General features: G+C 40.6%; 1 protein-coding gene across 2 annotated transcripts in view; it reads right to left on the bottom strand.

The window, feature by feature from the left end:
* Positions 1-313: 313 nt before the first annotated feature.
* Positions 314-23,410, bottom strand: part of LOC133641042 (adenylate kinase 7-like) — a 47,696-nt gene continuing 24,599 nt past the window's right edge. For both annotated transcript variants that reach the window (XM_062034845.1, XM_062034846.1), the window contains exons 10-18: positions 18,358-18,507; positions 16,890-17,018; positions 16,648-16,759; positions 15,108-15,236; positions 11,753-11,818; positions 6,955-7,152; positions 3,175-3,383; positions 953-1,114; positions 314-884 (exon numbers count right to left, since the gene is read on the bottom strand). In XM_062034845.1, coding sequence (XP_061890829.1) covers positions 855-884; positions 953-1,114; positions 3,175-3,383; positions 6,955-7,152; positions 11,753-11,818; positions 15,108-15,236; positions 16,648-16,759; positions 16,890-17,018; positions 18,358-18,507 — 1,185 coding nt within the window. In that variant the 3' untranslated portion in view covers positions 314-854. The remainder of the gene's footprint in view (positions 885-952; positions 1,115-3,174; positions 3,384-6,954; positions 7,153-11,752; positions 11,819-15,107; positions 15,237-16,647; positions 16,760-16,889; positions 17,019-18,357; positions 18,508-23,410) is intronic.

Below are 23,410 nucleotides of genomic sequence, written 5' to 3'. Positions count from 1 at the left end.
TATGGATCATATTAAAACCTATGGATCGTATTAAGACCTATGGATCGTTTAAGACCTATGGATCGTATTAAGACCTATGGATCGTATTAAGACCTATGGATCCTATTAAGACCTATGGATTCTATTAAGACCTATGGATCATATTAAGACCTATGGATCATATTAAGACCTATGGATCATATTAAGACCTATGGATCATGTTGAGTACTACAACCAGTGTAGAGCATGTTTAAGTAGACAAGAGAGGCTCTAACAAACAAGTAGAAGAGTTTTGGTAGGAACAACTTTAGAAGATCATTATTTATTACTCCTTCTAAGGCCATCACTTGGAATATCAGTTTTCTTGGGTATAGCTCGGTTGGTAGAGCGGCCGTGCCAGCAACTTGAGGGTTGCAGGTTCGATCCCCGCTTCCGCCATCCTAGTCACTGCCGTTGTGTCCTTGGGCAAGACACTTTACCCACCTGCTCCCAGTGCCACCCACACTGGTTTAAATGTAACTTAGATATTGGGTTTCACAATGTAAAGCGCTTTGAGTCACTTGAGAAAAAGCGCTATATAAATGTAATTCACTTCACTTCATTTCTATTGTCAAAAAAAGGGAATGAAGTCTTCCAGGGTTAAAATGATGACACAACCCCCTTGCCCTTATCCCATTACCCACACTAACCCTGCTAGTCCGCATGAGTAGCCAGCTGAAGTGGTCAGGGAGTGAGGTCCAGCCACGTACACCTGGTGTAACACGTACACCTGGTGTAACACGTACACTTGGTGTAACACGTACACCTGGTGTAAGGTGGCAAACATCATTAGTCAGCAATATTTGGCCACACCTTCCCCGTGAAGCCAAAAGGTGTCAGGGGTTGTTCTTCATCAAATATTCAGCCTGCAATGAGAACGAACATGAAGTAAATCAAGGATACCGGTCTTCAATTCAAGCCATCAAGTTCTTACCAGGAAGTCTACCGGGTCGTCTGGCCACGCTGCGCCGCAGGCTATCAAGCCCTGAGAAATAGTGGCCATGATGTTGGTGTCGATCAAGTACTTCTTCATCGGGACAGTCAGGACTTCCAACTGCTGCACTTCCCACTGGCTCTTCTCCTCCAAGGCCTTGGACTGACACAAACACATCACATCCAACTCAAATACGGCGGGGACGGCGTGGCGAAGTTGGTAGAGTGGCCGGGCCAGCAATCGGAGGGTTGCTGGTTACTGGGGTTCAATCCCCACCTTCTACCATCCTGTGGCGAAGTTGGTAGAGCGGCCGGGCCAGCAATCGGAGGGTTGCTGGTTACTGGGGTTCAATCCCCACCTTCTACCATCCTGTGGCGAAGTTGGTAGAGTAGCTGTGCCAGCAATCGGAGGGTTGCTGGTTACTGGGGTTCAATCCCCAACTTCTACCATCCTGTGGCGAAGTTGGTAGAGTGGCCGGGCCAGCAATCGGAGGGTTGCTGGTTACTGGGGTTCAATCCCCACCTTCTACCATCCTGTGGCGAAGTTGGTAGAGCGGCCGGGCCAGCAATCGGAGGGTTGCTGGTTACTGGGGTTCAATCCCCACCTTCTACCATCCTGTGGCGAAGTTGGTAGAGTAGCTGTGCCAGCAATCGGAGGGTTGCTGGTTACTGGGGTTCAATCCCCAACTTGTACCATCCTGTGGCGAAGTTGGTAGAGTGGCCGGGCCAGCAATCGGAGGGTTGCTGGTTACTGGGGTTCAATCCCCACCTTCTACCATCCTGTGGCGAAGTTGGTAGAGTGGCCGTGCCAGCAATCGGAGGGTTGCTGGTTACTGGGGTTCAATCCCCACCTTCTACCATCCTGTGGCGAAGTTGGTAGAGTGGCCAGGCCAGCAATCGGAGGGTTGCTGGTTACTGGGGTTCAATCCCCACCTTCTACCATCCTGTGGCGAAGTTGGTAGAGTGGCCCGGCCAGCAATCGGAGAGTTGCTGGTTACTGGGGTTCAATCCCCACCTTCTACCATCCTAGTCACGTCCATTGTGTCCTTGGGCAAGACACTTTACCCTTGGTCCTGATGGCTGCTGGTTAGCGCCTTGCATGGCAGCTCCCGCCATCAGTGTGTGAATGTGTGTGTGAATGGGTGAATGTGGAAATAGTGTCAAAGCGCTTTGAGTACCTTGAAGGTAGAAAAGCGCTCTACAAGTATAACCCACTTATCATTTATCATAATACATATACACACTTCATTCTAGCCTCATTCAGCCATTCCTTTAACACTTTTGAGGTGTGTTTGGGGTCATTGTCCTGTTGGAACACCCAATTGTGCCCAAGACCCAACCTCGGCGCTAATGATTTTAGCTTATCCGGAAGAATTTAGAGCTAATCCTCCTTTTTCAGATCAGATCAGGTAGGTCTTTATTGTCATTGCCCAAGTACAACGAAACTTTGTTTTCAGCACAAAGCCGTTGAAGATGAGACAAACAAACAGTGTACAGGGTTACAGAACAGGAACGCTGATGGGTCGCCACAAGGCGCCCCGTAAAAGATGGGAAAAAGGTCAAACGCTGGGGAAAAAAATACAATCTAGACTGGGCTCCTAAGGGGGCCTAGTCTGGAGTGGGGGAAAAACCTCCATGCAATGCACACATAAACATGCTACATTTAATCACGACAAACTCGCAACAGAGGGGGCGGGGAGTTGGGGCCCTGGAGGTCGACTGCTGCTATGAAGCGCTGCCATCCGACCATCACCCCGAGGGGAAACAAGCGGTGGTGAAGGCGTGGGGTGGGGGGAGGGTGTGTGTGTGTGTGCGTGTGTGCCCATTGTCTTGGGTGTGATGATGTAATGTTTTTTTAGACTGAGGCCGATCTGCAAAAGTTCGACTCCGGGTGTCGTTGAGGAGGGAGGGAGGTCAAAAGCGTCCATCATTGAGGTGTCCTCTGGGGTGTTTGTCGGAACAGCCTGGTCCTGTTTTCACAGCGTCAAGGCCATTTGAGGGAGTCAAATTGTAGATTAGGATGTTTGTTTTCCGCGAGCAGACAAAACAATGACTCGTCTGTTCTATTCGTCCATTCGTCATCATATATATATATATATATATATATATATATATATATATATATATATATATATATATATATATATATATATATATATATATATATATATATATATATATATGTGTGTGTGATTTAAAGATTTGCCAAATAAAGCCTCTTACCCACTTCTCCCAACGTTCAGACCTCTTCCTTGCATCCTCCACCTCCTTCCTCCCAAGGTCTTCTTCTTCTTCTTCATCTTCATCTTCATCTTCCTCGTGGCTGTCTGCATGCATGGCGCCCTCCTCCTGCACCTCCGTGCTGTCATAGTTCCTGGGCTGGCCCACTCCGTCACAGATCTGATCCATGGCTGTTTCCACACCGCTCACATCTGTGGACATCAACATCTGGATCTAGTGCACAAGTACTGTCCTACACCCTTCAGCGAGAACGACTCGAAGCCGCTACTTCTTTCCTACACTTTGCACCCTGCGGCTAGTAAGACGGTGCGGCTAATTTATGGATTTTTCTTTGCCGACGGCCATAATGAAAATGGCTAAAACAAAACAAGCAAATACACTGAGAAGGTGTTTTATTGTTTGTGGTATGGCGCCGGTGCTGCAGTGTCCTTCCATTTAGTGCGTTCAATCACAATTACAGTGCCCCCCTTCTAGCCGTCCATAGCGTTTTTACTCGCACTGATTATTCCTAACTCCAAGCAAGGTTTGTAAGTTTTACAATATAACTAAAACTGTTTAACGATTCCATTGAGAAGTGATTTACTATTCAAAATGAATACTTTTTTTAATAAAATTGGGTGCCAGTTCTACGTTTTACTGTATTTCTCCATAAAATAGGACAGATTAAAATGCTTTTAAATTGATTTCATTTATTTCCGATTATTTAAAGTCGATTAAGAATCGTAACAAGTGAGTCAGATTTCATGTAAATACTCTAACATTGTTCAAATTAGGTAATATGCTAACACGTTTACGAGTGTCTGTGTTGGTGTTATTAACTTACAGCGACATTCTTTTTGTATTGTTTCAAATTCCTCAGTAAATTCCCCAAAATGTCAGCGTGGAGTTATTGAGTCTGTTTAGCTGATTGGACAGCTAGCTTGCGCAGCTAGTGGATCCATGACCATGACTTCTGTTTTGTTTGATCGGCCGTTTTACTGCCCTGTTACAGACACCGTTTGTAAACAATTAAAATACATAAACATTTACAGAATATTTCTGTGTAAATAAGTCATTTCACAAGGTATATATCTGTGACTTATCATCCGGTGTGGCTAATATATGGGTGTGTCTTCACCGATGGACATGATGCAAAATGTTTATTAGTCATCTTTGTTAGTAAGCACAAGCCTAAAATAACTTAGAAGTCGATGGAAAAATTAGAGCCATTAAATATGTGAATGCGGTATTATCCGATTAATCGTTAAGATAATCGTTGACTAATCATTACAGTATAAATAAAAATGTATGAATTAGTCATCTTTGTTAGTAAGCACATGCCTAAAATAAATTAGAAGTCGATGGAAAAATTAGAGCCATTAAATATGTGAATGCGGTATCCAATTAATCGTTAAGATAATCGTTGACTAATCATTACAGTATAAATAAATATTTATTAATTAGTCATCTTTGTTAGAAGGCACAAGCCTAAAATAACTTAAGTTGATGGAAACATTAGAGCCATTAAATATGTGAATGCAGTATTATACGATTAATCGTTAAGATAATCATTGACTAATCGTTACAGTATAAAGAAATATTAATTAATTAGTCATCTTTGTTAGTAAGCACAAGCCTGAAATAACTTAGAAGTCGATGGAGAAATTAGAGCCATTAAATATGTGTACGCGGTATTATCCGATTAATCGACTAATGGTTAAGATAATCATTGACTAATCGTTACAGTAGAAATAAATATTTATGAATGAGTCATCTTTGTTAGTAAGCACAATCCTAAATAACTTAGAAGTCGATGGAAACATTAGAGCCATTAAATATGTGAATGTGGTATTATCCGATTAATCGTTAAGATAATCTTTGACTAATCATTACAGTATAAATAAATATTTATTAATTAGTCATCTTTGTTAGTAAGCACATGCCTAAAATAACTTAGAAGTCGATGGAAAAATTAGAGCCGTTAAATATGTGAATGCGGTATTATCCGATTAATCGTTAAGATAATCGTTGACTAATCATTACAGTATAAATAAATATTTATGAATTAGTCATCTTTGTTAGTAAGCACAAGCCTAAAATAACTTAGAAGTCGATGGAAACATTAGAGCCATTAAATATGTGAATGCGGTATTAACCGATTAATCGTTAAGATAATCGTTGACTAATCATTACAGTATAAATAAATACTTATTAGTCATTTTTGTTAGTGAGCACAAGCCTAAAATAACTTAGAAGTCGATGGAAAAATTAGAGCCATTAAATATGTGTACGCGGTATTATCCGATTAATCAACTAATGGTTAAGATAATCATTGACTAATCGTTACAGTATAAATAAATATTTATGAATGAGTCATCTTTGTTAGTAAGCACAATCCTAAATAACTTAGAAGTCGATGGAAACATTAGAGCCATTAAATATGTGAATGTGGTATTCGATTAATCGTTAAGATAATCTTTGACTAATCATTACAGTATGAATAAATATTTATGAATGAGTCATCTTTGTTAGTAAGCACAAGCCTAAAATAACTTAGAAGTCGATGGAAACATTAGAGCCATTAAATATGTGAATGCGGTATTAACCGATTAATCGTTAAGATAATCGTTGACTAATCATTACAGTATAAATAAATATTTATTAGTCATTTTTGTTAGTGAGCACAAGCCTAAAATAACTTAGAAGTCGATGGAAAAATTAGAGCCATTAAATATGTGTACGCGGTATTATCCGATTAATCAACTAATGGTTAAGATAATCATTGACTAATCGTTACAGTATAAATAAATATTTATGAATGAGTCATCTTTGTTAGTAAGCACAATCCTAAATAACTTAGAAGTCGATGGAAACATTAGAGCCATTAAATATGTGAATGTGGTATTCGATTAATCGTTAAGATAATCTTTGACTAATCATTACAGTATGAATAAATATTTATGAATGAGTCATCTTTGTTAGTAAGCACAAGCCTAAAATAACTTAGAAGTCGATGGAAACATTAGAGCCATTAAATATGTGAATGCAGTATTATACGATTAATCGTTAAGATAATCATTGACTAATCGTTACAGTATAAATAAATATTAATTAATTAGTCATCTTTGTTAGTAAGCACAAGCCTAAAATAACTTAGAAGTCGATGGGAAAATTTGAGCCATTAAATATGTGTACGCAGTATTATCCGATTAATCGACTAATGGTTAAGATAATCATTGACTAATCGTTACAGTATAAATACATATTTATGAATGAGTCATCTTTGTTAGTAAGCACAATCCTAAATAACTTAGAAGTCGATGGAAACATTAGAGCCATTAAATATGTGAATGTGGTATTATCCGATTAATCGTTAAGATAATCGTTGACTAATCATTACAGTATAAATAAATATTTATTAATTAGTCATCTTTGTTAGTAAGCACAAGCCTAAAATAACTTAGAAGTCGATGGAAACATTAGAGCCGTTAAATATGTGAATGCTGTATTAACCGATTAATCGTTAAGATAATCGTTGACTAATCATTACAGTATAAATACATAATTATTAGTCATTTTTGTTAGTAAGCACAAGCCTAAAATAACTTAGAAGTCGATGGAAAAATTAGAGCCATTAAATATATGTTAGCATTATAATCCGGTTAATCGACTAATGGTTAAGATAATCATTGATTAATCGTTACAGTATAAATAAATATTTATGAATGAGTCGTCTTTGTTAGTAAGCACAAGCCAGCAGTAAGTCATATTTACAAGAGTTACCAATGAAGATGCAGGTGATGTCCAGCTCTTCAAAGTATTTAAGGAGAGTTTCTTCCTCCATGTTGGTCTCTCTGTACTTGCTCAAGTTCTTCAGAAAGTTCTCCTGCTCGTACTTGTGCTCTTGAACCAACTTCTCAGGGAGCTTGATCACTAAGTCCTTCAGGAAGTCATCTGAGGCGTCCAGGCACACAACAAACTCTGCAAGGAAGTGTCAGGCCACTAAATACTTTGTCTACTTTACAACAAACTCTGCAAGGAAGTGTCAGGCCACTAAATACTTTGTCTACTTTACAACAAACTCTGCAAGGAAGTGTCGGGCCACTAAATACTTTGTCTACTTTACAACAAACTCTGCAAGGAAGTGTCGGGCCACTAAATACTTTGTCTACTTTACAACAAACTCTGCAAGGAAGTGTCGGGCCACTAAATACTTTGTCTACTTTACAACAAACTCTGCAAGGAAGTGTCAGGCCACTAAATACTTTGTCTACTTTACAACAAACTCTGCAAGGAAGTGTCAGGCCACTAAATACTTTGTCTACTTTACAACAAACTCTGCAAGGAAGTGTCGGGCCACTAAATACTTTGTCTACTTTACAACAAACTCTGCAAGGAAGTGTCGGGCCACTAAATACTTTGTCTACTTTACAACAAACTCTGCAAGGAAGTGTCGGGCCACTAAATACTTTGTCTACTTTACAACAAACTCTGCAAGGAAGTGTCGGGCCACTAAATACTTTGTCTACTTTACAACAAACTCTGCAAGGAAGTGTCGGGCCACTAAATACTTTGTCTACTTTACAACAAACTCTGCAAGGAAGTGTCGGGCCACTAAATACTTTGTCTACTTTACAACAAACTCTGCAAGGAAGTGTCGGGCCACTAAATACTTTGTCTACTTTACAACAAACTCTGCAAGGAAGTGTCAGGCCACTAAATACTTTGTCTACTTTACAACAAACTCTGCAAGGAAGTGTCAGGCCACTAAATACTTTGTCTACTTTACAACAAACTCTGCAAGGAAGTGTCGGGCCACTAAATACTTTGTCTACTTTACAACAAACTCTGCAAGGAAGTGTCGGGCCACTAAATACTTTGTCTACTTTACAACAAACTCTGCAAGGAAGTGTCAGGCCACTAAATACTTTGTCTACTTTACAACAAACTCTGCAAGGAAGTGTCGGGCCACTAAATACTTTGTCTACTTTACAACAAACTCTGCAAGGAAGTGTCGGGCCACTAAATACTTTGTCTACTTTACAACAAACTCTGCAAGGAAGTGTCAGGCCACTAAATACTTTGTCTACTTTACAACAAACTCTGCAAGGAAGTGTCGGGCCACTAAATACTTTGTCTACTTTACAACAAACTCTGCAAGGAAGTGTCGGGCCACTAAATACTTTGTCTACTTTACAACAAACTCTGCAAGGAAGTGTCAGGCCACTAAATACTTTGTCTACTTTACAACAAACTCTGCAAGGAAGTGTCAGGCCACTAAATACTTTGTCTACTTTACAACAAACTCTGCAAGGAAGTGTCGGGCCACTAAATACTTTGTCTACTTTACAACAAACTCTGCAAGGAAGTGTCGGGCCACTAAATACTTTGTCTACTTTACAACAAACTCTGCAAGGAAGTGTCAGGCCACTAAATACTTTGTCTACTTTACAACAAACTCTGCAAGGAAGTGTCGGGCCACTAAATACTTTGTCTACTTTACAACAAACTCTGCAAGGAAGTGTCGGGCCACTAAATACTTTGTCTACTTTACAACAAACTCTGCAAGGAAGTGTCAGGCCACTAAATACTTTGTCTACTTTACAACAAACTCTGCAAGGAAGTGTCGGGCCACTAAATACTTTGTCTACTTTACAACAAACTCTGCAAGGAAGTGTCGGGCCACTAAATACTTTGTCTACTTTACAACAAACTCTGCAAGGAAGTGTCGGGCCACTAAATACTTTGTCTACTTTACAACAAACTCTGCAAGGAAGTGTCGGGCCACTAAATACTTTGTCTACTTTACAACAAACTCTGCAAGGAAGTGTCAGGCCACTAAATACTTTGTCTACTTTACAACAAACTCTGCAAGGAAGTGTCAGGCCACTAAATACTTTGTCTACTTTACAACAAACTCTGCAAGGAAGTGTCGGGCCACTAAATACTTTGTCTACTTTACAACAAACTCTGCAAGGAAGTGTCGGGCCACTAAATACTTTGTCTACTTTACAACAAACTCTGCAAGGAAGTGTCAGGCCACTAAATACTTTGTCTACTTTACAACAAACTCTGCAAGGAAGTGTCGGGCCACTAAATACTTTGTCTACTTTACAACAAACTCTGCAAGGAAGTGTCGGGCCACTAAATACTTTGTCTACTTTACAACAAACTCTGCAAGGAAGTGTCGGGCCACTAAATACTTTGTCTACTTTACAACAAACTCTGCAAGGAAGTGTCGGGCCACTAAATACTTTGTCTACTTTACAACAAACTCTGCAAGGAAGTGTCGGGCCACTAAATACTTTGTCTACTTTACAACAAACTCTGCAAGGAAGTGTCAGGCCACTAAATACTTTGTCTACTTTACAACAAACTCTGCAAGGAAGTGTCGGGCCACTAAATACTTTGTCTACTTTACAACAAACTCTGCAAGGAAGTGTCGGGCCACTAAATACTTTGTCTACTTTACAACAAACTCTGCAAGGAAGTGTCAGGCCACTAAATACTTTGTCTACTTTACAACAAACTCTGCAAGGAAGTGTCGGGCCACTAAATACTTTGTCTACTTTACAACAAACTCTGCAAGGAAGTGTCGGGCCACTAAATACTTTGTCTACTTTACAACAAACTCTGCAAGGAAGTGTCAGGCCACTAAATACTTTGTCTACTTTACAACAAACTCTGCAAGGAAGTGTCGGGCCACTAAATACTTTGTCTACTTTACAACAAACTCTGCAAGGAAGTGTCAGGCCACTAAATACTTTGTCTACTTTACAACAAACTCTGCAAGGAAGTGTCAGGCCACTAAATACTTTGTCTACTTTACAACAAACTCTGCAAGGAAGTGTCAGGCCACTAAATACTTTGTCTACTTTACAACAAACTCTGCAAGGAAGTGTCGGGCCACTAAATACTTTGTCTACTTTACAACAAACTCTGCAAGGAAGTGTCGGGCCACTAAATACTTTGTCTACTTTACAACAAACTCTGCAAGGAAGTGTCAGGCCACTAAATACTTTGTCTACTTTACAACAAACTCTGCAAGGAAGTGTCGGGCCACTAAATACTTTGTCTACTTTACAACAAACTCTGCAAGGAAGTGTCGGGCCACTAAATACTTTGTCTACTTTACAACAAACTCTGCAAGGAAGTGTCAGGCCACTAAATACTTTGTCTACTTTACAACAAACTCTGCAAGGAAGTGTCGGGCCACTAAATACTTTGTCTACTTTACAACAAACTCTGCAAGGAAGTGTCAGGCCACTAAATACTTTGTCTACTTTACAACAAACTCTGCAAGGAAGTGTCAGGCCACTAAATACTTTGTCTACTTTACAACAAACTCTGCAAGGAAGTGTCAGGCCACTAAATACTTTGTCTACTTTACAACAAACTCTGCAAGGAAGTGTCAGGCCACTAAATACTTTGTCTACTTTACAACAAACTCTGCAAGGAAGTGTCAGGCCACTAAATACTTTGTCTACTTTACAACAAACTCTGCAAGGAAGTGTCGGGCCACTAAATACTTTGTCTACTTTACAACAAACTCTGCAAGGAAGTGTCAGGCCACTAAATACTTTGTCTACTTTACAACAAACTCTGCAAGGAAGTGTCGGGCCACTAAATACTTTGTCTACTTTACAACAAACTCTGCAAGGAAGTGTCAGGCCACTAAATACTTTGTCTACTTTACAACAAACTCTGCAAGGAAGTGTCAGGCCACTAAATACTTTGTCTACTTTACAACAAACTCTGCAAGGAAGTGTCGGGCCACTAAATACTTTGTCTACTTTACAACAAACTCTGCAAGGAAGTGTCGGGCCACTAAATACTTTGTCTACTTTACAACAAACTCTGCAAGGAAGTGTCAGGCCACTAAATACTTTGTCTACTTTACAACAAACTCTGCAAGGAAGTGTCGGGCCACTAAATACTTTGTCTACTTTACAACAAACTCTGCAAGGAAGTGTCAGGCCACTAAATACTTTGTCTACTTTACAACAAACTCTGCAAGGAAGTGTCGGGCCACTAAATACTTTGTCTACTTTACAACAAACTCTGCAAGGAAGTGTCGGGCCACTAAATACTTTGTCTACTTTACAACAAACTCTGCAAGGAAGTGTCAGGCCACTAAATACTTTGTCTACTTTACAACAAACTCTGCAAGGAAGTGTCGGGCCACTAAATACTTTGTCTACTTTACAACAAACTCTGCAAGGAAGTGTCAGGCCACTAAATACTTTGTCTACTTTACAACAAACTCTGCAAGGAAGTGTCAGGCCACTAAATACTTTGTCTACTTTACAACAAACTCTGCAAGGAAGTGTCAGGCCACTAAATACTTTGTCTACTTTACAACAAACTCTGCAAGGAAGTGTCAGGCCACTAAATACTTTACAGGACAATGTCAAGAAATAAGAACTTGTACTTTTACTGTATTAGCTAGTTTGACTTGAGGATATATTTGTTATAGGCTGGCAAAAAGGAGTACAATCTAAACACTTCAAAGGACTCAATGCATCTAACGGTACTTAGGCCACTCTTTTTTATAGGTTAGCCAAATATCAAACGTTAGTACCTGGCACTATCTTCTTGTTGTACAAGGAAACCATTGAAGGTCTGTCCTCGGACTCCGGTTCTTCAACTAAGAAAACAAATACATACTTTACATATATACATACATATATACATACATATACAGTATATATATTATATATATCAGAGAAAATTGTTCAGCAGGGTTGGAATTGCTATATTTTCCAAAAATAAATGCATTATTTTATATTCATTCATTTCTGTATCATTTATATTCTGTGTTTTGGAATTCTATTTATGGAAGAGTTACCTATCAGCTTTTTCTTTTTAATAATATTTAAAGATGTCTTATATTTTGCATTTGGTTCCAACTGTGGACTTAAACCCGAGGTACGTACCAAACCAGGATCATTACAGTCCTAATATGACACAGTCTGACAATGAAGTACTGTAGGTACCAAACCAGGATCATTACAGTCCTAATATGACACAGTCTGACAATGAAGTACTGTAGGTACCAAACCAGGATCATTACAGTCCTAATATGACACAGTCTGACAATGAAGTACTGTAGGTACCAAACCAGGATCATTACAGTCCTAATGTGACACAGTCTGACAATGAAGTACTGTAGGTACCAAACCAGGATCATTACAGTCCTAATATGACACAGTCTGACAATGAAGAACTGTAGGTACCAAACCAGGATCATTACAGTCCTAATATGACACAGTCTGACAATGAAGTACTGTAGGTACCAAACCAGGATCATTACAGTCCTAATATGACACAGTCTGACAATGAAGAACTGTAGGTACCAAACCAGGATCATTACAGTCCTAATATGACACAGTCTGACAATGAAGAACTGTAGGTACCAAACCAGGATCATTACAGTCCTAATATGACACAGTCTGACAATGAAGTACTGTAGGTACCAAACCAGGATCATTACAGTCCTAATATGACACAGTCTGACAATGAAGTACTGTAGGTACCAAACCAGGATCATTACAGTCCTAATATGACACAGTCTGACAATGAAGAACTGTAGGTACCAAACCAGGATCATTACAGTCCTAACGTGACACAGTCTGACAATGAAGTACTGTAGGTACCAAACCAGGATCATTACAGTCCTAATATGACACAGTCTGACAATGAAGAACTGTAGGTACCAAACCAGGATCATTACAGTCCTAATATGACACAGTCTGACAATGAAGTACTGTAGGTACCAAACCAGGATCATTACAGTCCTAATATGACACAGTCTGACAATGAAGTACTGTAGGTACCAAACCAGGATCATTACAGTCCTAATGTGACACAGTCTGACAATGAAGTACTGTAGGTACCAAACCAGGATCATTACAGTCCTAATATGACACAGTCTGACAATGAAGAACTGTAGGTACCAAACCAGGATCATTACAGTCCTAACGTGACAAAGTCTGACAATGAAGTACTGTAGGTACCAAACCAGGATCATTACAGTCCTAATATGACACAGTCTGACAATGAAGTACTGTAGGTACCAAACCAGGATCATTACAGTCCTAATATGACACAGTCTGACAATGAAGAACTGTAGGTACCAAACCAGGATCATTACAGTCCTAACGTGACACAGTCTGACAATGAAGTACTGTAGGTACCAAACCAGGATCATTACAGTCCTAATATGACAGTCTGACAATGAAGTACTGTAGGTACCAAACCAGGATCATTACAATCCTAATATGACACAGTCTGACAATGAAGTACTGTAGGTACCAAACCAGGATCATTACAGTCCTAATATGACACAGTCTGACACTGAAGTACTGTAGGTACCAAACCAGGATCATTACAGTCCTAATATGACACAGTCTGACAATGAAGTACTGTAGGTACCAAACCAGGATCATTACAGTCCTAATATGACACAGTCTGACAATGAAGTACTGTAGGTACCAAACCAGGATCATTACAGTCCTAATATGACACAGTCTGACAATGAAGTACTGTAGGTACCAAACCAGGATCATTACAGTCCTAATATGACACAGTCTGACAATGAAGAACTGTAGGTACCAAACCAGGATCATTACAGTCCTAATGTGACACAGTCTGACAATGAAGTACTGTAGGTACCAAACCAGGATCATTACAGTCCTAATATGACACAGTCTGACAATGAAGAACTGTAGGTACCAAACCAGGATCATTACAGTCCTAATATGACACAGTCTGACAATGAAGTACTGTAGGTACCAAACCAGGATCATTACAGTCCTAATATGACACAGTCTGACAATGAAGAACTGTAGGTACCAAACCAGGATCATTACAGTCCTAATATGACACAGTCTGACAATGAAGTACTGTAGGTACCAAACCAGGATCATTACAGTCCTAATATGACCCAGTCTGACAATGAAGTACTGTAGGTACCAAACCAGGATCATTACAGTCCTAATATGACACAGTCTGACAATGAAGTACTGTAGGTACCAAACCAGGATCATTACAGTCCTAATATGACACAGTCTGACAATGAAGAACTGTAGGTACCAAACCAGGATCATTACAGTCCTAATGTGACACAGTCTGACAATGAAGTACTGTAGGTACCAAACCAGGATCATTACAGTCCTAATATGACACAGTCTGACAATGAAGAACTGTAGGTACCAAACCAGGATCATTACAGTCCTAATGTGACACAGTCTGACAATGAAGTACTGTAGGTACCAAACCAGGATCATTACAGTCCTAATATGACACAGTCTGACAATGAAGAACTGTAGGTACCAAACCAGGATCATTACAGTCCTAATATGACACAGTCTGACAATGAAGTACTGTAGGTACCAAACCAGGATCATTACAGTCCTAATATGACCCAGTCTGACAATGAAGTACTGTAGGTACCAAACCAGGATCATTACAGTCCTAATATGACACAGTCTGACAATGAAGTACTGTAGGTACCAAACCAGGATCATTACAGTCCTAATATGACACAGTCTGACAATGAAGAACTGTAGGTACCAAACCAGGATCATTACAGTCCTAATGTGACACAGTCTGACAATGAAGTACTGTAGGTACCAAACCAGGATCATTACAGTCCTAATATGACACAGTCTGACAATGAAGAACTGTAGGTACCAAACCAGGATCATTACAGTCCTAATGTGACACAGTCTGACAATGAAGTACTGTAGGTACCAAACCAGGATCATTACAGTCCTAATATGACACAGTCTGACAATGAAGAACTGTAGGTACCAAACCAGGATCATTACAGTCCTAATATGACACAGTCTGACAATGAAGTACTGTAGGTACCAAACCAGGATCATTACAGTCCTAATATGACAGAGTACAGCATTAATATGTGTGTTAGTTACCATGGAGGAGCTCTTTTGCTTGTTCATATGTCTTTGGAAATCCATCCAGAACATATCCTTGGTTCTTACAGGGGTTGGACATCAGCTTGTCTACCATCACCTTCACCAACAGGTGGTCATCCAACGTACCTGATGGGCAAAAAAGGTGGTTTACCATCTGAAAGTCAAAACATTTAGAGAAGGGTTCAACGGGAAGACGAAAACCAATATGGCCGACTCCCTGTTGGTTTTCAGGTATGGGCTCCTGAGGCTTTTATGTGCGGCCCGTCTTGGCGGACGTATCCTGCGGGTTTCGCATTGATACGACAAACGGGTAGGAGTGGCTGATTTTTTTTTTTCAAGGTGTTCCTGTTGAAACTTAGCTTTCAGCTGCATGATGAATAGCAAACAAACTTGAAACTTAGCTTTCAGCTGCATGATGAATAGCAAACAACGTTGAAACTTAGCTCCAGCTGCATGATGAATAGCAAACAAAGTTGAAACTTAGCTCCAGCTGCATGATGAATAGCAAACAAACTTGAAACTTAGCTCCAGCTGCATGATGAATAGCAAACAAACTTGAAACTTAGCTCCAGCTGCATGATGAATAGCAAACAAAGCATTGACTCACACAACAAAAAGATTCTGAGCACTCACAGACAAGCAACCGCTAACCACTCCAACTCCACAGATAGCTGCAATTGTGTCTGTGTTTCCATATTATAAAGCAGCTGAAAGTCAAACATGGATACGTGTGGAAAGGGTGTTTTGCATGTTTCCCATAATGCCTTGCAATGGATATAAATGGGTGTAACTTTGAACTTTTTGTGGTGTGATGGGACGTTTTTTTATAATTTCTACAAAGTCCAGTAAGCAGGTTGTGTTATGTGTGACCATGTAGCGTTGACTTTTTGTGCAGGTTGATTTTTTTTTTCATGCACCATGACTAGGAAAGGTTGTTTGGATTGGGTCATATAAGTCAATGCTGCGCTTGATGTCCAGAAAGTACACATCATGGTCACTGACCTGAGTTTCTTACATTGCCTACAAGATGGTGACTATTAGCCGCCTGTCAGACTGAATCAGCCAATCACTATTTTAGTCAAGAAAAGTGTGAAAGTTGACGTAGTAGGATGAGGTCCTCCAATATGAGTAGACTAGTAGGATGAGGTCCTCCAATATGAGTAGACTAGTAGGATGAGGTCCTCTAATATGAGTAGACTAGTAGGATGATGTCCTCCAATATGTGTAGACTAGTCTACATCATCCTACTAGTCTACTCATATTGGAGGACCTCATCCTACTAGTCTACTCACATTGGAGGACTTCATCCTACTAGTCTACTCATATTGGAGGACCTCATCCTACTAGTCTACTCATATTGGAGGACCTCATCCTACTAGTCTACTCATATTGGAGGACCTCATCCTACTAGTCTACTCATATTGGAGGACCTCATCCTACTAGTCTACTCATATTAGAGGACCTCATCCTACTAGTCTACTCATATTGGAGGACCTCATCCTACTAGTCTACTCATATTAGAGGACTTCGTCTCTACCTCCATTCTGCTCCATATTGTCCTTCAAACTATTCAGGAGTTCCTGAGTTTCTGTGGCTGCTGTGGACTCCTCGTTCTCTGCATCTGAATTCATGTTCCTCACCGTATTCTCCTGGAGACGGACACAGAATGTGAGGGACAAGCAAAAACAAACAGGAAGTCTACAAAATTTTGCTCAGTCGGTATTATGTCGGGTGAAGCTGCTTTTTTCAAGCGATTCAGTTTGGAGAAGGGAGTCTAACCAGGTGTGAGATGGTCTCTGCCACGGTCTCACTCAGCCGGATGTGATGGAGCTTGTAGTGACCACAGATCTGTTGACACACACTGCTCTTCCCCACTGCCGGAGGACCCAGAACGCAGATCCGAATGGGCTGCGAGGAGAACAGGATGGTTTAGGATCTGTTGCTCCTTGGACAGACCAAATGATTCGAAGTTCACGTACATTGAAGTCTGTTTGCATACAAAGTGGTAGATCGGCCTACAAATGTCCAACCTTGGGTACTTATTGAGATATGACCCAAAATGTGGGTTACCAACCAGCTTCCGATACACCCCCCCCGCCAGTTGGCGTAGTGTAGCGAACCCCTTTAGATCCACCCAACATCCGGCGTCTCACTCGTTAGCATTAGCGTATAGTCTCAAGACAAAAGTGCTTTTCCAACTTGGTCTGAAGAAAGTGAAAGAAGTTCAGTGCTGAGAAGAAGCCCTGGATATTTATTCAATTAAAAAATAAACAAACTTTCCAATATGAACCATGCTGACAAAAAGTCATCTTTTAATTTAAATGTTTTTTTTACATGGAGGACATTTATCCATGAACATATGGAGAAGCTGCTGATGGTTGAAGGAGAAGCAGATGGTAGGAGGTATGGTCGAGGTCTTCTCTCCAAGTAAGTGCATATTATTATTTACTGTTGCAGTGTAGGACCGTGTGCGTTCTTTAGGGAACAAAATGACGTTTATGGCAAGCAGAAATGTGGTTTATTTCCTCCCAAAAAGGCATTGAGGGCAGTGAAATGTGTTTCATGGGATTGAACTGGAACAAAGTCACGGATATACTCCATGACTTGAACGATCCATACGTAGAACAGTCTATTGCAGGGATGACCAAAGTGTGGCCACGTTTCCTACTGACCTCGTTCAAGCTGCACAATCATGGATGCTTGAAAGATGGCAGCTTAGTTATTGGCAACTCATCAGATTTACAGGAACTGTCAAAATGGCTGTTGATTTTACTGTAAAGTCACAAGAATTTTAAGGTAAAACAAGGTAGAGTTTTTCAATATTCAGTCATTTGGTGTAAAAAACACCAAACATTTTACGGTAAAATTCTAATGACTGAGTTGCCATTTTTTTGTTTAACCTGTATACCAATAGATGTTTGTTTTTCCGGGCTAACTAGTTGCGTCTGAATGTGAGACCTGTGCTGTGCAGTAAAGTCGTAACTTTGTGACGCTCTATGGAGAAGGATACTCTTGGTCGCCATGCTACGCTACAAGCAAAACCTCAATGCTTCAAAGTCTTGGTGGATCCACTAAGTGCTGTTAAACACATCCTTGTGTTGACTGTGTGTCTTTTTAAACACCATCGTTGATGGTTGAAAACAAATGGTTTCAATCCTCAATAACCCAAAATGAGTATCATTTTCAGGATGAGTGTACAAACAAGCAGTACAGTATGTGTGTTTGATATGTTCCGACCAGTACTTACCACCAGTCCCCTGATCTGTCGGTACTCTTCCACTACCAGCTCTATATTCTCCACAAGACCAAACTCACATAACCAGCGGATGGAGGCCAGTTCCTTGAGATGTGTGGCCTCCATAAGAAGGTTGATACGCATTAAATCGATTTCCATGAGCTGTTGAAAAGAAGTGAGAAGCAACATCAGCAAACATCCTACTAGTCTACTTATATTGGAGGACCTCATCCTACTAGTCTACTTATATTGGAGGACCTCATCCTACTAGTCTACTTATATTGGAGGACTTCATCCTACTAGTCTACTTATATTGGAGGACCTCATCCTACTAGTCTACTTATATTGGAGGACCTCATCCTACTAGTCTACTCATATTGGAGGACTTCATCCTACTAGTCTACTTATATTGGAGGACCTCATCCTACTAGTCTACTTATATTGGAGGACCTCATCCTACTAGTCTACTCATATTGGAGGACCTCATCCTACTAGTCTACTCATATTGGAGGACCTCATCCTACTAGTCTACTTATATTGGAGGACCTCATCCTACTAGTCTACTTATATTGGAGGACCTCATCCTACTAGTCTACTCATATTGGAGGACCTCATCCTACTAGTCTACTTATATTGGAGGACCTCATCCTACTAGTCTACTTATATTGGAGGACCTCATCCTACTAGTCTACTTATATTGGAGGACCTCATCCTACTAGTCTACTTATATTGGAGGACCTCATCCTACTAGTCTACTTATATTGGAGGACCTCATCCTACTAGTCTACTCATATTGGAGGACCTCATCCTACTAGTCTACTTATATTGGAGGACCTCATCCTACTAGTCTACTCATATTGGAGGACCTCATCCTACTAGTCTACTTATATTGGAGGACCTCATCCTACTAGTCTACTTATATTGGAGGACCTCATCCTACTAGTCTACTCATATTGGAGGACCTCATCCTACTAGTCTACTCATATTGGAGGACATCATCCTACTAGTCTACTTATATTGGAGGACCTCATCCTACTAGTCTACTTATATTGGAGGACCTCATCCTACTAGTCTACTCATATTGGAGGACCTCATCCTACTAGTCTACTCATATTGGAGGACATCATCCTACTAGTCTACTCATATTGGAGGACCTCATCCTACTAGTCTACTTATATTGGAGGACCTCATCCTACTAGTCTACTTATATTGGAGGACCTCATCCTACTAGTCTACTCATATTGGAGGACTTCATCCTACTAGTCTACTTATATTGGAGGACCTCATCCTACTAGTCTACTCATATTGGAGGACCTCATCCTACTAGTCTACTTATATTGGAGGACCTCATCCTACTAGTCTACTTATATTGGAGGACCTCATCCTACTAGTCTACTTATATTGGAGGACCTCATCCTACTAGTCTACTTATATTGGAGGACCTCATCCTACTAGTCTACTTATATTGGAGGACCTCATCCTACTAGTCTACTCATATTGGAGGACCTCATCCTACTAGTCTACTTATATTGGAGGACCTCATCCTACTAGTCTACTCATATTGGAGGACCTCATCCTACTAGTCTACTTATATTGGAGGACCTCATCCTACTAGTCTACTTATATTGGAGGACCTCATCCTACTAGTCTACTTATATTGGAGGACCTCATCCTACTAGTCTACTTATATTGGAGGACCTCATCCTACTAGTCTACTCATATTGGAGGACTTCATCCTACTAGTCTACTTATATTGGATGACCTCATCCTACTAGTCTACTCATATTGGAGGACCTCATCCTACTAGTCTACTTATATTGGAGGACCTCATCCTACTAGTCTACTTATATTGGAGGACCTCATCCTACTAGTCTACTTATATTGGAGGACCTCATCCTACTAGTCTACTTATATTGGAGGACCTCATCCTACTAGTCTACTCATATTGGAGGACCTCATCCTACTAGTCTACTTATATTGGAGGACCTCATCGTACTAGTCTACTCATATTGGAGGACCTCATCCTACTAGTCTACTCATATTGGAGGACCTCATCCTACTAGTCTACTCATATTGGAGGACCTCATCCTACTAGTCTACTCATATTGGAGGACCTCATCCTGCTAGTCTACTCATATTGGAGGACCTCATCCTACTAGTCTACTTATATTGGAGGACCTCATCCTACTAGTCTACTCATATTGGAGGACCTCATTCTACTAGTCTACTCATATTGGAGGACCTCATCCTACTAGTCTACTTATATTGGAGGACCTCATCCTACTAGTCTACTCATATTGGAGGACCTCATCCTACAAGTCTACTCATATTGGAGGACCTCATCCTACTAGTCTACTCATATTGGAGGACCTCATCCTACTAGTCTACTCATATTGGAGGACCTCATCCTACTAGTCTACTCATATTGGAGGACCTCATCCTACTAGTCTACTCATATTGGAGGACCTCATCCTACTAGTCTACTTATATTGGAGGACCTCATCCTACTAGTCTACTCATATTGGAGGACCTCATCCTACTAGTCTACTTATATTGGAGGACCTCATCCTACTAGTCTACTCATATTGGAGGACCTCATCCTACTAGTCTACTTATATTAGAGGACTTCATCCTACTAGTCTACTCATATTGGAGGACCTCATCCTACTAGTCTACTCATATTGGAGGACCTCATCCTACTAGTCTACTTATATTGGAGGACCTCATCCTACTAGTCTACTCATATTGGAGGACCTCATCCTACTAGTCTACTCATATTGGAGGACCTCATCCTACTAGTCTACTCATATTGGAGGACCTCATCCTACTAGTCTACTCATATTGGAGGACCTCATCCTACTAGTCTACTCATATTAGAGGACTTCATCCTACTAGTCTACTCATATTGGAGGACCTCATCCTACTAGTCTACTCATATTAGAGGACTTCATCCTACTAGTCTACTCACATTGGAGGACCTCATCCTACTAGTCTACTCATATTGGAGGACCTCATCCTACTAGTCTACTCGTATTGGAGGACCTCATCCTACTAGTCTACTCATATTGGAGGACCTCATCCTACTAGTCTACTCATATTGGAGGACCTCATCCTACTAGTCTACTCATATTGGAGGTCCTCATCCTACTAGTCTACTCATATTGGAGGTCCTCATCCTACTAGTCTACTCATATTGGAGGCCAACATTTAGGGCCTTGCCACACCACCATGCTCCAGTCAAGAGTTACATCCAAATGATGGAGCTTCATTTGTCTTCATTACCAAAGCCTTTTTGGACACTGAATTGTTTGTGTTTGAATTTGGTGAACTGAATTCTTCTCCATCAAACAATGCTGACAATTTCTTTGAAAAAAAACTTCAGTGTTTTAAAATGTAGTGCATGAAAATGAAGTTCTGAAAAATGTGCTGCTTCAAAAAGCAAGACTCGCCTGCGGTAAATTAAGACTGAAGCAATGGATCCTGTCTCAGAAGCAGCCAATCAGGTGTCAAGTTGGAAGTCACGTGACATGGGTGTTGCAAAACAGCATCAAAAAGGTGGTTAATACAACATAATTAACATTTCAATGGATATTGTCAAAGTATAGAAATGATTCCAATGGTTAGAATGTGTACTCGGGAGTGAAATACAGGTCATGACATGCAGTTAAACTGACTGTGGTACACAATGTGACCAGCAGGTGGTGCTGCATAATGATGTTCAGGTAAACGTAGTGAAGAAGACGTGAGCTATAGATGTTTGGATGCATTCATGGAGGGAGGAATGAAGGTGTGAGCATAAGCTGCTTGTTCACAAGACAAAGTTTGCTCAATAATAAATGAACAACACACTACATACATGCAGACGAGGCAAAGGGCAAAGTGGGCGGGGCAGCAGATTTCTACAACAAAGTTCTGCACAACAGTGATATTATATCCAATATGTGGATGTTTTCTACTCTTGGCGTTTATGTTTCGCCGTGTTTGTTGCATCTTTGTTGCTCTTGCTCAATTATAAAAGATGTCAAACAAGGAGGTGGTCTGAGAAGTGGAGTTCATATATTTTAAATATTCAGTGTTTTATTGTTCATAGTCGATCTTTTAAATCCCACATTCGCTACTTTCATGTAAATTCTGAGTGTCTTCAACAAAAAACACAATCTCAAAAACAGAATGAACTTTAGTTTTTTTTGTACAGAATGATATGCCAGGGTAATGTACAGAATGTGGGATTTACAACATTAACTATGAACAATAAAACATTGAATATTGAGGATAAATGAACGTTGCTCCTCTACTCCTCAGACCTCCTCCTTGATCGACATCTTTTATCATCCAGCAACAACAAAGATGCAACAAACACGGCAAAGAAGGCAAAAGGATAAAAAAACACCCACATATTGGGTTTGATATCACTGTCCTGCGGGCTATAGAGCGTTTTCTATTGGGGCTCCAGTACTCTGGAATGCCCTCCCGGTAACAGTTAGAGATGCTACCTCAGTAGAAGCATTTAAGTCTCATCTTAAAACTAATTTGTATAATCTAGCCTTTAAATAGACCCCCCTTTTTTTAGACCAGTTGATCTGCCGTTTCTTTTCTTCTCTCCTCTTCTCCCCTGTCCCTTGCGAGGGGGAGTTGCATAGGCCATGGATGAAGTGCTGGCTGTCCAGAGTCGGGACCCCGGGTGGACCACTAGCCTGTGCATCGGTTGGGGACATCTCTGCGCTGCTGACCCGTCTCCACTCGGGATGGTTTCCTGCTGGCCCCGCTGTGGACTGGACTCTCGCTGATGTGTTGGATCCACTGTGGACTGGACTTTCACAATATTATGTCAGACCCACTCGACATCCATTGCTTTCGGTCTCCCCTAGAGGGGGGGGGGGGGGGGGGGGGGGGTTTACCCACATATGCGGTCCTCTCCAAGGTTTCTCATAGTCATTCACCGACGTCCCACTGGGGTGAGTTTTTCCTTGCCCGTATGTGGGCTCTGTACCGAGGATGTCGTTGTGGCTTGTGCAGCCCTTTGAGACACTTGTGATTTAGGGCTATATAAATAAACATTGATTGA

The sequence above is a fragment of the Entelurus aequoreus genome, linkage group LG23 (genome assembly GCF_033978785.1).
Source record: "Entelurus aequoreus isolate RoL-2023_Sb linkage group LG23, RoL_Eaeq_v1.1, whole genome shotgun sequence".
NCBI classification, from domain to species: Eukaryota; Metazoa; Chordata; class Actinopteri; order Syngnathiformes; family Syngnathidae; genus Entelurus; species Entelurus aequoreus.
This window is presented reverse-complemented; position numbering and strand designations above follow the sequence as displayed.